Source organism: Sander lucioperca, chromosome 2, assembly GCF_008315115.2.
Source record: "Sander lucioperca isolate FBNREF2018 chromosome 2, SLUC_FBN_1.2, whole genome shotgun sequence".
Taxonomy (NCBI): Eukaryota; Metazoa; Chordata; class Actinopteri; order Perciformes; family Percidae; genus Sander; species Sander lucioperca.
The window spans coordinates 33,776,383-33,791,311 of NC_050174.1; the positions used below are offsets into that span (position 1 = coordinate 33,776,383).

Here is a 14,929-nt window from a genome sequence, read left to right on the forward strand (position 1 = left end):
TTTCATTATATCTTTTTTTTTTTTTTTTTGAAGATTATTTTTTGGGGCTTTTCCCTTTATTGTAGTGACAGTGGATAGATGTGAAAGGGGGAGAGAGATGGGGGATGACACGCAGCAAAGGGCTGCAGGTCGGACCCGAACCTGGGCCGCTGCAGGACTCAGCCAACATGGGGTGAACGCTCTTTCTGGGTGAGCTAGAGGCCGCCCCGTCATTATATCTTTTAATGGGACAACACTGAAGAAATTACACTTTGCTACAATGTAAAGTATTAAGTGTACAGCTTGTATAACAGTGTAAAAATGTTGAATAAGTAACAAAAAACCCTAAAAACGTTGAAAAAAGGCGACAAAAACCTAGAAAATAGCAACTAAAGTGTCAAAAAATGATAAATCCAAAGTGAAGGTATCATGTCAAATAGCGAAGACAAAACTGGTCAAATATATTCATCCCAGCGGTGGAATGTAGCTAAGTACATTTACTCCAGTACTGTACTGTCCAAATGTTGTGGTAGGATCTGAATACTTCTTCCAACACTGGAAACATTTTCAGAAAGATGAACATGGATGAAGAGTGTTGTGCAGAAACCATACGTCAACATTTAAAACCTGATTAAAAACTTTCTTTTTGCATTTTATTTTCTGCAGGTTTCTGCACCTGAACGCCATGCAAAGAGTCCCACGGGTTAAAGTGCTACATGTTTAGATTACTCTCCAAGGCTCAGGTGCAGTTTGTTGCCAAATGACTTAAGTTAATCAGATGAATGAACAGGGCATTAAAAGGGAAGGGTGTCCGGCAGGGGAATAGGGCAGACGAGGCGATGAAGCGATGGCTTTTCTTAGAAAATAGCTTACGTTGTAACGTCACACGGTCCCACTCTGCAGGTATATAAACCAGCACAGTGAGATTTTACCACCATTCAAAGTCTTTCACAGGCTCTGTAACAAACAAACTGTTCAGTGACATTTCTGTCTCCAGACAGAGAGGTTGAAGATAAATCATGCTGGCATCCAAGACTCTGCTGTCGAAACAAACGCTGGCTGTTCTGTCTCGCCAGCCGGCCTGCTTCGTGCACCACGGGGACTACGGCAACTGGGGGAATACCAATATTGCAGTGGTGAGTGAAACATATCAATCAGGCCCATAGCCAGCCTAGTGGAAGGGGGGGGTGGGGGGAGGGGTTTCTTTATTTCCAAAATCGGACCCTTTTGCAGTTTTTCCAGTTTTTCCATCATTTTGTAATTAATTATGAGGTTCAAATACTTCATTTTGGTGACTTTTTATGCACAATTTGGGCTGGATTAGCTTGTCTGCACACACCGTTCCTGTCTCCTAAAGGGGCGTGGCCTCGGTTGAACGTGTCGTGACCGTCGTGTGAATGGATGAAAAGTTATATTTGTATAATTTACTAACATTTGCCATTTTAGTGTCAGAATGTCCTGGAGATATGTGGCTTGTTGAAGAATGGGTCCAATATTTACTTTGGTGACTACAGGGAGAAAGAATAGCTCATAATCTGTGTTCACGTTCACTTCTCCCGTTGGAATCAAATACTCGCCAGAGCGTCAAAAGTGACACCAAGAGTCCCGACCAAGTACGTTTAGAAGAAAGGTCCCTTTTAGCGTCAATACCAACGCCAAAGGCACATGCCCAAGCTTTGGTATTTTACGCGATGGGAGTGAGAATGTGTTGTGGGGAGCACCTGACATTCCGGAGAGAGGCCAAAGATTATTTTTTGGCGGGCATTTCCGCCTTTAATCATCAGGACAGCTCAGACATGAAAGGGGAGAGAGAGGGGGAAGACATGCAGGAAACTGCAGCAGATCGGATCCGAACACCAGGCCTCTGCGTCGAGGAACAAACATCTAAACATGGGCGCGTGCTCTACCAACTGAGCTGCCCGGGCGCCCTTTCCTTCTCAGGCAGTGAGCATGCATTCCACAGCCTGGGTGCCACTGCCTGAAATAAAAATGTATTTATTAGTGTGTGCTTTGTTGTGATTTGTGAATCAAAATGTGATCTAGGTTTTCTCCGGATGTGGCTGGTGGGATGGGACTGACGTCCACGAGGGAGTTTAGTAAGTATCAGAGTTTCACATCATTGCAGGAGCATTAAACCACGCAGAGACGATAACTCACACACACACTCTGTGTTCAGCACCATGTACCACCTGAGCCGTAACGGCGCTCGCTTCCAGATGTTTGCTCCGAACCAGCAGCAGATGCACGTGATGGACCACATGAGGAAGCAACCCGGCTCCGGAGAGAACCGGTAGGCTACTATTTTGTCCTGGAAAACTTTTAATTCTTACGTAGCCCCTAAAGGGATTTCTTTTCTCTTCTGCACATGAGAAACTTTCCTTGTGAGCATGCAAAAGCAAACTTAACCCTTGTGTTGTCTTCCTGTCGACCATGAACTTGTGTTCCTAACGGGTCAAAATTGAAAATGATCTTCTTTTGCCGCTTTTTCCGACATTTTTGTCGATGCTTTTAGCACTTTATTAAACATTTTTGTCACGTTTTTCAACACTTTTTTAAATTTATGGTCAATAAACCTAACTTACATGACATTATACCAAATGTTTTGAGTTAAAAAAAAGCACACACTAGAAATTATTTTGACTATTAGTTAAGATCAGAGGATGTTGTGGTGGATCACAGACTGTCAAAGTTTAGTCAGGATACAGTTTTGAAACCATTTAAATTGTTTTTTTTTTTTTAAATGCTATAAAATTGAATAAAACACCACAAAAATAATAATTTTTGTTTAAATGTTGTATGGGTTCCATACAACGTACATCCATGTTGTTTTTGGGCAATTTGGTTCAAAGAAACCCATATTTCTGATATTAAAAACTTTGAAAACGGGTCAAATTTGACCCGAAGACAACACAAGGGTTAAAGATGATAAGGTAATTGTAAACCGATTTCTGCTGTGAATGTGAAATATTAACTTTAGCCACACAATGGTAGCAGCAGGGGCGTTGCTAGACATAAAGCTCTACTGGGGCACAGGCCCCCCCAAAAGAAATTCCTGCTTTGTGTGTGAAATGTGCTATACATACTGCCCTTGCTTAGCCCACTATTACTACCATTTACACCTATTCTGCTGCTGAAACTGAAACAACTAGGCTTATTCTGCAATAATAACAATGAACCCAAAATGCAATAACAAACATATACGAAATGCACTTAAAATATCTCCAAGAGGGAAAGCCATTTTGGACATTGTTACAGACAACTACTGACAGAGGACCTAGTTATTGCGTACAACTTTTGTATTACGAACAAGATTAAAGAAGTACATAACAAAAAATACAATATATATACATCCAACAAATTTATATTTTATTAGGGCCTAGAGGATAGAGAAGCGACATTGTGACCAGGAGGTCGTCGGTTCAATCCCCAGACCGACAGGATAAAATCTGGGTGGGGAAAGTGAAAGAGCAGCGCCACTGAGGTGCCCTTGAGCAAGGCCCTTAACCCCAACCGCTCCAGTGAAGCTGCTCAGTGGCCACCAGATCAGACTGTGGTTGTACTGGACAGCTTCCAGGTATGAATGTATCAGGTCAGACTGTGGTAGTACTGGGCAGCTTCCAGGTATGAATGTGGTCAGATCAGACTGTGGTAGTACTGGGCAGCTTCCAGGTATGAATGTGATCAGATCAGATCAGACTGTGGTAGTACTGGGCAGCTTCCAGGTATGAATGTGATCAGATCAGATCAGACTGTGGTAGTACTGGGCAGCTTCCAGGTATGAATGTGGAAATGTGTGAATGTGACAGGTCGTCGTTGCAAATGAGAAATTGTTCTCAATTGACTTACCTGGATAAATAAAGGTTAAATAATAATAAAAATACATATATATATATATATATATATATATATATTTCAATACATTTTCAGAAATTGACAACGAATGCTGCTTCATAATTCCCTCTATTTATTTCAAGCTTATATAAAAACATCTGCTTATCTCTTTGAATAACTGTATTTATTTAATTTTCGCGCCCAAAACTAAATTTTACAAGATTTAATTCCTAAATTCACCACGTTAGATGTGAAAAAAAAGCCAGATTTACACAATGGTTTTACTCATGAGATTTTACTGGGGCACAGCAGATCAACACTGGGGAACGTGCCCCAGTAAAAGGGGTCTAGCGACTCCTATGGTTAGCAGTACTTTGGGGAGTGTGCCTATGTTCCCACAGCCCTATGTTCCCACATTTCCTTTTTCATAAATTTGTATCAGATTTTATCCCCCTAACCCTAACCCTAAAGAAATGTGGGAACATAGGGCTGTGTGACCATAGGACTTTGGGACCATTGGGCTGTGGGAACATAGGACTGTAGGAAATTAGGGTTGTGGGAACATAGAGCTGTAGGACCATTGGGCTGTGGGACCATTGGGCTGTAGGAGGCTGTGAGACCATAGGGCTGTTGGACCATTGGGCTGTGGGAACATAGAGCTGTAGGACCATTGGGCTGTGGGACCATTGGGCTGTAGGAGGCTGTGGGACCATAGGGCTGTGGGACCATTGGGCTGTGGTAACATAGGGCTGTTGGACCATTGGGCTGTGGGAACATAGGGCTGTTGGACCATTGGGCTGTGGGACCATAGTGGGACCATAGGGCTGTGGAACCATTGGGCTTTGGGACCATTGGGCTGTGGGACCATTGGGCTGTGGGACCATTGGGCTGTGGGACTATTGGGCTGTGGGAACATTGGGCTGACCCCGTACTTTGGTAGCATCATTTTGCTAGCCATAGATTTGTTTCTCGTGTGCTACAGAAAATATCTCATGCTCACAAGAAAGTTTCTAGAACGCACGAGAAAAAAGGAATTCCCTGTGTCCCTTTACTGGCTCTGTAATTTTCCTCATCTTTTTACAATTAACAAATTACAGAACACAAAACAGCAAAGAAACCCAACAATAAAAACAAGAAGACAAAAGACGCAGAACATAGTAGTGAGAAGACAAAAATAAATCAGTGAAATCATGACAAAAATAAAAATGTAAGCAATAAAATACAGTACAAAACCAAGAGCAATCAAAGAGAACGTTAAAAAACACTGCCTGACTTGATTAATTCCATAAGGTAGTATTTATGATTATTTCTGGCCGTCACATAGGAACATGATGATGGAGGCGGCTCGCTTCAGCCACGGCCAGGGGATGACGCAGATGCAGGACCTTTCCAAGCTGGACGTCAACAGCTTTGATGCCATCATCTTCCCCGGAGGCCACGGCATCACCAAGAACCTGTGAGCAAAAAAAACACACAAAAAGCTATGTCCCAATTCAGGGGCTGCAGCTTTCGGGCTGCAGCTAAAGTCATCACTCTAACGGTAGGGTTCCACACAGCGAAACACCAGGCAAATTTCGGCCAGTGAAATATTGCCTCGGGGGCGTGGTCGTGAAAACAACACGCCAGACCACAACAGAACACCGGTTGCAAGTTTTTTTTTTGCAGGATGGTACAAAGACTCATGAATATTCATTAGGGAACTCATCCCTGATTGGCTAACCCTGACATTGTTACCCTAACCATAACCAATCCCACTCCTCTTGCCTAAACATAACCAATCCCACCAGAGCAGGCAACGAGTACTAGCCATTCAGAGGGAGAGTAGGGCGGGTTCTGAGTCTTGCAAAAAAAAATTTCGCCCACCGGCTGCAGAGAGGGTTGAAGCTAGGTAGCATAGGTAGCTAGCAGGTAGTTTACTAGCAAGCTATCGTTGCTATTGTAGCTTGTGGAATCCGTGTTGATACAAGCGTCAATGTTCACCAACAAAACGTATAATCAAACAAATGCACAAGTAGCCTAGCTGCCTGGCTAGCAACTTATGCTAGCGATTAGTCGGCTAGCTGAAAAGTTTGAGTGTTTAAACTAACATATACAGTGGTCTATTTAGTAGTGTATGTACCCTGACTAAGTTTGTATGTCATATAAATCACAATTTGTGTTAATACAAGTACCAATGTTCGTGTAGAAACATTTTAATCACATACAAATTTTCATGATACAGCTCTGATGACCTCCGCCATCTTGGTCAGACTTTTTTTGTAACTCCCGCCTCCAAACACAAACACGCGGACCTGATTGGTTCTCGAGTGGTGCTCATTTGACTAAAGTTAAACTTTTGTCAACTTTGTTTCGCTTGCCTCGGCGATCCGCTCTCATCTCGCCCAATCAGAGCGAATTTCGTCTCCATTCAACCTCAATGAGAGCGAAGCGAAATTTCGCTGTGTGGAAACCTACCGTAAGACTGTGTGGTGAAGAAGATGAAGCACTAATGTTAGTTTTGTGACTCTTTAGATGCTCTTTTGTGAAGGACGGCAAAGACTTCAAGCTGCACAACGACGTGGAGAGGGTGCTTAAAGAATTCCACCGCTCACGCAAGCCGATTGGGTACGTACATCATTTAATGGATATTTAATCCATCAGTTCTGAAGAAGCAAAACTGTGAAACTCTATCATGTACAAGCGACACAAGTCGTTTGTTCAAGCATGAATTATGACTCATCTTTACGTTGATAGTTTGATACGCCCTCTAGTTTGAAAATAAAACTAAACTTCAAGTTTTTTTACTTTAAAGTTCTCATATTATGCTCATTTTCAGGTTCATAATTGTATTTTAGAGGTTGTACCAGAATAGGTTTATGTGGTTTAATTTTCAGAAAACACCATATTTTTGTCGTACTGGTCATTGCTGCAGCTCCTCTTTTCACCCTGTGTTCAGGTCTCTGTTTTAGCTACAGAGTGAGACCTCTCACTGCTGTAACATCTTTGTTGGCAGTCGCACATGCTCAGTAGCTAGGTAAGATCACATGCTCAGTAGCTAGGTAAGATCACATGCTCAGTAGCTAGGTAAGATCACATGCTCAGTAGCTAGGTAAGACCACATGCTCAGTAGCTAGGTAAGACCACATGCTCAGTAGCTAGGTAAGATCACATGCTCAGTAGCTAGGTAAGACCACATGCTCAGTAGCTAGGTAAGATCACATGCTCAGTAGCTAGGTAAGGACTACATGAGCTAGCTAGCTGTTTCTCCAACTTCAGTAGTACAAGGCAGGATTAGCCGGGAGACTTCTTCTAAATGAGGGCAGACTTCCAACTTTGCGTGGAATACCTGCAGAACAGGGACATGTTCACCACCCAAGACGATTGTGATTGGTTTAAAGAAATGCCAATAAACCAGAGCACGTTTTTCTCCCATCCAGGAATGCTGTGTGGACTAGCCAGACCTTCCTCCACAGAGCTGTGGAGGAAGGTCTGGCAAAGCGACACTAAGCCCCCCACCAACCTGGCTCCTTACCATGATGCAAATTTACGAATCCTACTATGACCACGCCAAGACCCGCCCTTCACACGCTACTATTGGCCAGGCGTCCATGCTTACGCAAGGTAACGTAACCCGATTTGTTCAGGTCCTATCCCCTGACCAATCGGCTATCCTAACCTTAACCACTCGAGGTCAGTGCCTAACCCCAACCAATCGGGCTGCTATTGAAGGGCGGGTCTTGGTGTGGCCATAGTAGGATTCGTAATTTCGCTACCAGGACATTTGGCGCTCTTCTACTTACTTGCTCCCGTCAGAACTACTACGGCCACTAGAGGGCGCTGCCACTAGAAACATAAATATAGGTCAGAATTGAGGCTTGAACAAATGGTGTCTTGGAGCGTTTTCGGGGGAAGACAGTCTCAGATGGACTGATTTGCCTAAGGAAATTCCAGAAAGAAGGCTGTGACACTGAGGCAGCATGCAGTCTGTGATCTGATAGAGAGTGACTGATCCTTTTGGCTGCTGCGTGGAGTGACGAGTGTGGAGTGGGGCGATATAAGGGTCAGGTGAGATAATAGCAGACGCAGGATTACAGGACTTAAAGACTGGACTTGGCAGCAGAGCAGGAAGCAGAGGATGAAGATTTGCTGGGTGTTGACCTGGGCCCAAACTGTCACTCAAAGGATAACACCAGCAGCGTAATCATTTCCTGTTGCCATTAATTCAATAAAAAACTGAAGAACTGGAGACTAGGGCTGCGCGATATGAGGAAAATATGCTAGGCCTTTATGCAATAACGTTGTTGAATATCTTGATATTCAACACGATATAACTTGAGATCAATAAACAGACCTTAAAGTGCTCATATTATGCTCATTTCAGGTTCATAATTGTATTTTGAGATTGTACCAGAATAGGTTTACATGGTTTATTTTTTGTTGTACTGCACATTGCTGCAGCTCCTCTTTTCACCCTGTGTTCAGGTCTCTGTTTTAGCTACAGAGTGAGACCTCTCACTGCTGTAACATCTTTGTTGGCAGTCACACATGCTCAGTAGCTAGGTAAGACCACATGCTCAGTAGCTAGGTAAGATCACATGCTCGGTAGCTAGGTAAGATCACATGCTCGGTAGCTAGGTAAGATCACATGATCAGTAGCTAGGTAAGGACTACATTAGCTAGCTAGCTGTTTCTCCAACTTCGGATTAGCCGGGAGACTTCTTCTAAACGAGGGCACACTTCCAACTTTGCGTGGAATACCTGCAGAACAGGGACATGGAAGTAGTTCTTTTGTAGATTATGGTGAACTAGTGTGTGTTGTAGCAGTGTTTTGCCATTCAGAACAAGCTAGCATGCTAACAGTTAGCCCCCAAGCCCCCTCGTCTCGGCTAGTGACGTAGAAAGCCGTGCAGATTTTGACCAGCTCACCCGGAGACTGAAGGCAGGACACATTCAGAAACCGTATCTCACTCTAAACAGCATGGATGTTTTTTTTTCAAAGTTTGTATGTGTGTGGAAGCACCAAAGACACAAAATAACTCCCCAAATCCCAGAAAAAGTGATTTTTTTTCATAATATGGGCACTTTAAAGTGTTCTCAGTTCTGCTGCTTTCAGTATTCTGCTAAAATACTCCGTGTATGTTACGCTGAAATGTAGCCGGCCTGTAAGACACCAGATTGGTTCGGGCCGGCTCTGAGCTGAAGTTATAGAGCATCTTTGATCCTATATTTTCGGGCTCTGTTGTCTACTCTCACCACCTGATCGTTCTTATATCTTAAACCTCCTGTTGTCCTCGGGTCAAATTTGACCCATTTTCAAAATGTTTCTATATCACAAATTTGGGTTTCTTTCAACCAAATTCTTAACGTGAATGGTCTCATACAACTAGTAAAGTAAATGATCAGTTCACTACTTTCATTGAATTTGGGTGTTGTATTCAATTTTATGGCATTTGAAAAAAATAAAAAGTTAAAAGAACGTTGAAAAAAATCACCAAAAACATCGGAAAAAGTGCCAAAAAAACATCGGGGGGAAAGCGACTAAAGTGTCGGGAAAAAATCGATCAAAACGTTGACCAATAACTTTTAATTTTAAATTTTGACCCAGAAAAACAAAAAGTTGCTTGTTGGTCTTAATAAAAAAAACCTGCTCCTGTTTCAGACTGGCCAGCATGGCTCCGATGCTGGCGTGCCGCGTGCTGCCCAGCATCGAGGTAACCATGGGATACGAGAAGGACGACAACACCCGCTGGGGGAACTGGCCAAACACAAACATGGTGCAGGCGGTGAAGAGCATGGGCGCTCGCCACAACGTCCGCGAGCCATACATATCCTTTGACAAGTCTCTTCACGAATGTTAGCAACTAAATCCTCACAGCTATGTCAATTTCAATTCAATTCAATTCAATTTTATTTATAGTATCAAATCATAACAAGAGTTATCTCGAGACACTTTACAGATAGAGTAGGTCTAGACCACACTCTATAAAGCCCCAACAATTCCAATAGTTCCCCCAAGAGCAAGCATTAGCAGTGGCTATTGCGACAGTGGCGAGGAAAAACTCCCTTTTAGGAAGAAACCTCGGCAGACCCAGACTCTTGGTGGGCGGTGTCTGACGGTTGGGGTTATGACGGTACAGGATGTAGCGTGGCACAGCAGAGCATGGGTGGACGCGATGGACGCAGCAGGACGTAGCCGGGCATTGCAGGGAATCGCAGAGCGTAGCAGGGTGTAGCAGGTCCATAGCCACAGCTGCACCCAAGACCCAGGTCTTGGTGTCGCCCTAATCCGAGGCGATGTTCTGGGCGAAGAAGAAACATAAGGACTCCGGGGAGTAAACTCCCCAGAGCTAGGTGAGTAACAAGCACTTCTGAGACATGATGTGCATAAAAGGAAACAAAAGAAAAGAGCGTGTCATAAGAAGGAACTTCCTCGGCAGTCTAGAATTATAACAGCATAACTAGGAGAGGCACTATATTATTGATTATACGATAGGTAAATCTGATGACTGTAAAGAGAAGCAGAGAAAAGCAGGGGTGCTGTACACCCTGCCCCGCCGGTCTAGGCGTTCACTGCAACTCCTCACTCCCTAACTATAAGCTTTATCAAAGAGGAGAGTTTTCAGTTTAGTCTTAAATGTAGCGACGGTGTCTGCCCCCCGAACCCAGATTGGGAGCTGGTTCCACAGGAGAGGAGCCTGATAGCTGAACGCTCTGCCTCCCATTCTACTTTTAGAGACTCTAGGAACCACAAGTAACTCTGCATTCTGGGAGCGTAGTGCTCTAGTGGGACAATAAGGTACTAAGAGGTCCTCAAGATATGAAGGAGCTTGACCATTTAGAGCTTTATAGGTCAGAAGAAGGATTTTAAATTCAATCCTGGATTTTACAGGAAGCCAATGGAGAGAAGCTAATACAGGAGAAATATGATCTCTTTTCTTAGTTCTTGTCAGAACACGCGCTGCAGCATTCTGGATCAGCTGGAGAGTCCTAACGGACTTATTTGAGCATCCTGATAATAAGGAATTACAGTAGTCCAGCCTGGAAGTAACGAATGCATGGACTAGTTTTTCTGCATCGTTTTGAGATAGGATGTTCCTAATTTTAGCAATGTTACGAAGGTGAAAAAAGGCTGTTCTAGAGGTGTGTTTTAGATGGGCGTTAAAGGATAGATCCTGATCAAAAATAACTCCTAGATTTCTGACAGTAGTACTTGAGGCCAGGGCAATGCCATCCAGAGTAATTATATCTTCGGCTAATGAGGTTCGTAGGGGTTTGGAGCCCAGGACAATAACTTCGGTTTTGTTTGAGTTTAACATCAGGAAATTGTAGGCCATCCATGATTTTATATCTTTAATGCAAGCTTGAAGTTTAGCTAGCTGGCTGGTTTCGTCTGGCTTGATTGACAGATATAATTGGGTGTCATCCGCATAACAGTGAAAGTTAATTGAGTGTTTCCTAATAATATTGCCTAGAGGAAGCATATATAAGGAGAATAGAATTGGTCCAAGCACTGAGCCTTGAGGAACGCCATGGTTAATTTTAGCGTAATTGAAGGGGTTATTGTTAACATTAACAAATTGCGATCGATCAGAGAAGTAGGACTTAAACCAGTTTAGTGCGATTCCTTTAATGCCAACTAAATGTTCCAGTCTCTGTAAGAGGATGGTATGGTCAATAGTATCGAATGCAGCACTAAGATCTAATAAGACAAGTACGGAGACAAGTCCTTTGTCTGATGCAGTTAGAAGATCGTTAGTGATTTTCACCAGTGCCGTCTCTGTGCTATGATGCTTTCTAAATCCTGACTGAAAGTCCTCAAATAAGCTATTGCTATGTAGAAAATCACATAACTGGTTAGCGACTACTTTCTCAAGGATCTTGGAGAGAAAGGGAAGGTTAGATATAGGTCTATAGTTGGCTAAGACCTCAGGATCGAGGGTGGGTTTTTTCAGTAGAGGTTTTATCACAGCTACTTTAAATGACTGCGGTACATAACCTGTCAATAAAGACATATTTATCATATCTAGCAATGAAGTGTTAACCACGGGTAACGCTTCTTTAAGTAGCTTCGTTGGGATGGGGTCCAAGAGACAGGTAGATGGCTTAGCTGAAGAGACCTTTAGCATTAATTGTTGAGGGTTTATAGGATAAAAGCAATCTAAGTATATGTCAGGTCTAGTCGTTCTTTCTAGCAGTCTGTCAGTTAAAGGTGACCCATTAGAGGTTGGGGGAAAGAGGTGATGAATAGTATCTCTAATTGTTATAATTTTATCGTTAAAGAAACTCATGAAGTCATCACTACTCAGAGCTATAGGAATAGATGTCTCAGTAGAGCTGTGGCTATCTGTCAGCCTGGCTACAGTGCTGAAAAGAAACCTTGGGTTGTTCTTATTTTCTTCTATTAGTGATGAATAATAGTCTGATCTGGCCTTTCTTAGGGTCTTCCTATAGGTTTTCAGACTGTCTTGCCAGTCTAAACGAGATTCTTCCAGTTTGGTGGAACGCCATTTACTTTCAAGTTTGCGCGAGATTTGCTTTAATTTACGAGTTTGGGAGTTATACCAAGGTGCTAGTTTCCTTTGCTTCATCGTCTTCTTTTTAAGGGGAGCAACAGAGTCTAAAGTCGTCCGTAGGCAGGCCGTAGCATCGTCTACGAAATGATCAATTTGAGAGGGACTAAAGTTTACATAAAGATCCTCTGTTATATTACGGCACGTTAATGAGTTTAGTGCTGTTGGAATATCTTCCTTAAATTTAGCTATAGCACTGTCAGATAGGCTAGTAGAAGCTTTTATCTAATTTCGTATAATCGGGTAGTAAGAATTCGAAAGTTATTAAGAAGTGGTCTGATAATAAAGGATTTTGCGGGAATACTATTACGTCTTCAATTTTGATGCCATATGCCAGCACAAGGTCGAGGGTGTGGTTAAAACAGTGCGTGGCCTCATGCACACTCTGACTGAAACCAATTGAATCTAGTAGTGAGTTGAAAGCAGTACTAAGGCTATTGCTGTCAACGTCCACATGGATATTAAAATCACCTACAATAAGTACTTTGTCTGATTTTAGGACTACGCATGATAAAAACTCTGAGAATTCAGATAAAAACTCAGAATATGGACCTGGTGCTCGGTAGACAACAACAAATATAATTGGCTGTACTGTTTTCCATGTTGGATGCTGAAGGTTAAGAACGAGATTTTCAAAAGAGTTATAATTTAGTTTAGGTTTAGGATTAATTAACAGGTTAGAGTCAAATATGGCTGCAACTCCCCCTCCTCGGCCTGAGCCTCTAGGAATTTGAGTATTATTATGAGTGGGAGGAGTGGCTTCATTTAGACTGACATACTCTTCATGGCCCAGCCAGGTTTCAGTTAGACAGAATAGATCAATTTGATTATCGGATATCAATTCGTTTACTAGTATTGCTTTAGAAGACAGAGATCTGATATTTAGTAGACCGCATCTAATTTTCCTATCCTGTTCTATCATTGCAGTGGTAGTTGTAATTCCAATTAGGTTGTTAAGTATTGCCCCTTTTTTGGTTACTTGTGGCTGACGTGAACTGGATGCTAAATTGACTATGTTTGCAGTCAACTCCTTATTACTTAGGGGATTCAACACTTTGTATGGTCTATTGTTGATTATAACTGGAATAGTACTAGTACTACATTTTACCCTGCAGAAAACATTTTCAGATTCATTCACTTGTAAAGTGCCATTAGGATCAATACCTGGGGGGCATGAATCTGTGATATTTTCAACAGAATGTCAATACTTAACTTTCAGTGTGGTCGTTATGTTGTCAGATAGCAGCCTGGCTCCATGTCGGTTTGGGTGGAGACCATCATGTTTCAGCAGGCTGGGCCTCTCCCAGAACAAGTTGAAGTTGTCGACATAGGGAATGCCCAGGGAAGCGCAGTGGGGTTTCAGCCAGGTGTGGAGCCCGAACAGTCTGGACCATCTTTCAGCACCCTTTCTGTAGGTAGGTAGAGGCCCAGAGATGACGATCCGTTTTCCTGTGCCCATCAGGGTGGTGATGAGAGTGGTGAAGTCTTTTCGAAGTGCTGTCGACCGTCTCTCTCTGATGTCGTTTGTGCCCACATGCACGATGATGTTGTCGACCTTAGCGTGGCAGGCGAGGATGCTGGGAAGTTTGTGCTGGATGTCACGGACCTTGGCACCAGGGAAGCAGTAGACCTTGGACGGACCGCTAGGTGTAGGGGGAATGTAGAGGTCCCTGACCATGGAGCTTCCGATGACCAGCGTGGAAGTTGTTGGGTCTGAAGGGGGGCGCGCCGACTGTGTGGATGGGCCAGGATGAGCGCCGTGGGGACGTGGCAGAGAAGGGTTTCCGCAGAGCAGAGGGAACTCCTCATCGTTCATCAGAATGGTGTAGCGATTTTCTAGTCGTATAGGTTGGGCTGGGCCTGAGCGTTGTCCTGACCGCCTGCTGTGGTGCTTGCTTATACGCCATGGCTCAGGCTGGTGTGGAGTGGAGCTGGTCAGCAGAGCTGACTTGGTTCTCGGCAGAAGCCGAGGAGAGACGACAGGGACAGAGGTTGTATTAGTGCGTGGTGGGGTGAGAGTAGTGCAGGGCAGAGTGGAATCAAAACATCCGACATTAGTGTGTGTGTGAGGGGAACTTCCAATGATAATGGTGTCAAGGAACTGTTCATTCACCTTGATCTGGTGGAGTCGCTATTCTGGCTTCAAGTTCCACTATCTTCTGGCTGAACAGGAGGCACGAGTCGCAGCCAGGTGTACAGCTGAGGGGGGGCATCGTGTAGCTTGCTAGTTTAGCTAGTAGCAACGTTGACGGAGGCCCTCTCCAAAACCGATCCCTCTTCTTCTTCTTCACTTGCAGTTCACAAGTCAACACTTGCGGATGCTCCTGCTTGTGTTAGCAAGCTGTGGATACTCCGTTACTACTGCCAAAATATAGAAAAGAATTCCAAGGAGGCAAACATCCTAAGGGGTCCACGTCACCTCCCCGCTAGCAGACAGGCTAACTAGCCGTTAGCACAACAAATAGCTAGACGTTGGTTAACGGAGCGGAGGAGAGTTTTACAAACAACGGAGAAACTGCGGCCAGACAGGTCCGGTTAATATACAGCTAGACGATGCAAAGGTGAATAAG

The 14,929-nt window shown here is 43.6% G+C and overlaps 1 protein-coding gene across 2 annotated transcripts in view; it reads left to right on the forward strand.

Annotated features, from left to right (window-relative positions):
* The first annotated feature begins 905 nt into the window (after positions 1-905).
* Positions 906-14,929, forward strand: part of es1 (ES1 protein, mitochondrial) — a 15,603-nt gene continuing 1,579 nt past the window's right edge. Inside the window, exons 1-6 of one of the 2 annotated variants that reach the window (XM_035999017.1) lie at positions 906-1,115; positions 2,023-2,075; positions 2,156-2,269; positions 5,105-5,266; positions 6,322-6,414; positions 9,449-9,614. In XM_035999017.1, coding sequence (XP_035854910.1) covers positions 999-1,115; positions 2,023-2,075; positions 2,156-2,269; positions 5,105-5,266; positions 6,322-6,414; positions 9,449-9,614 — 705 coding nt within the window. In that variant the 5' untranslated portion in view covers positions 906-998. The remainder of the gene's footprint in view (positions 1,116-2,022; positions 2,076-2,155; positions 2,270-5,104; positions 5,267-6,321; positions 6,415-9,448; positions 9,615-14,929) is intronic. The other variant, XM_031306006.2, reaches the window with a different exon arrangement.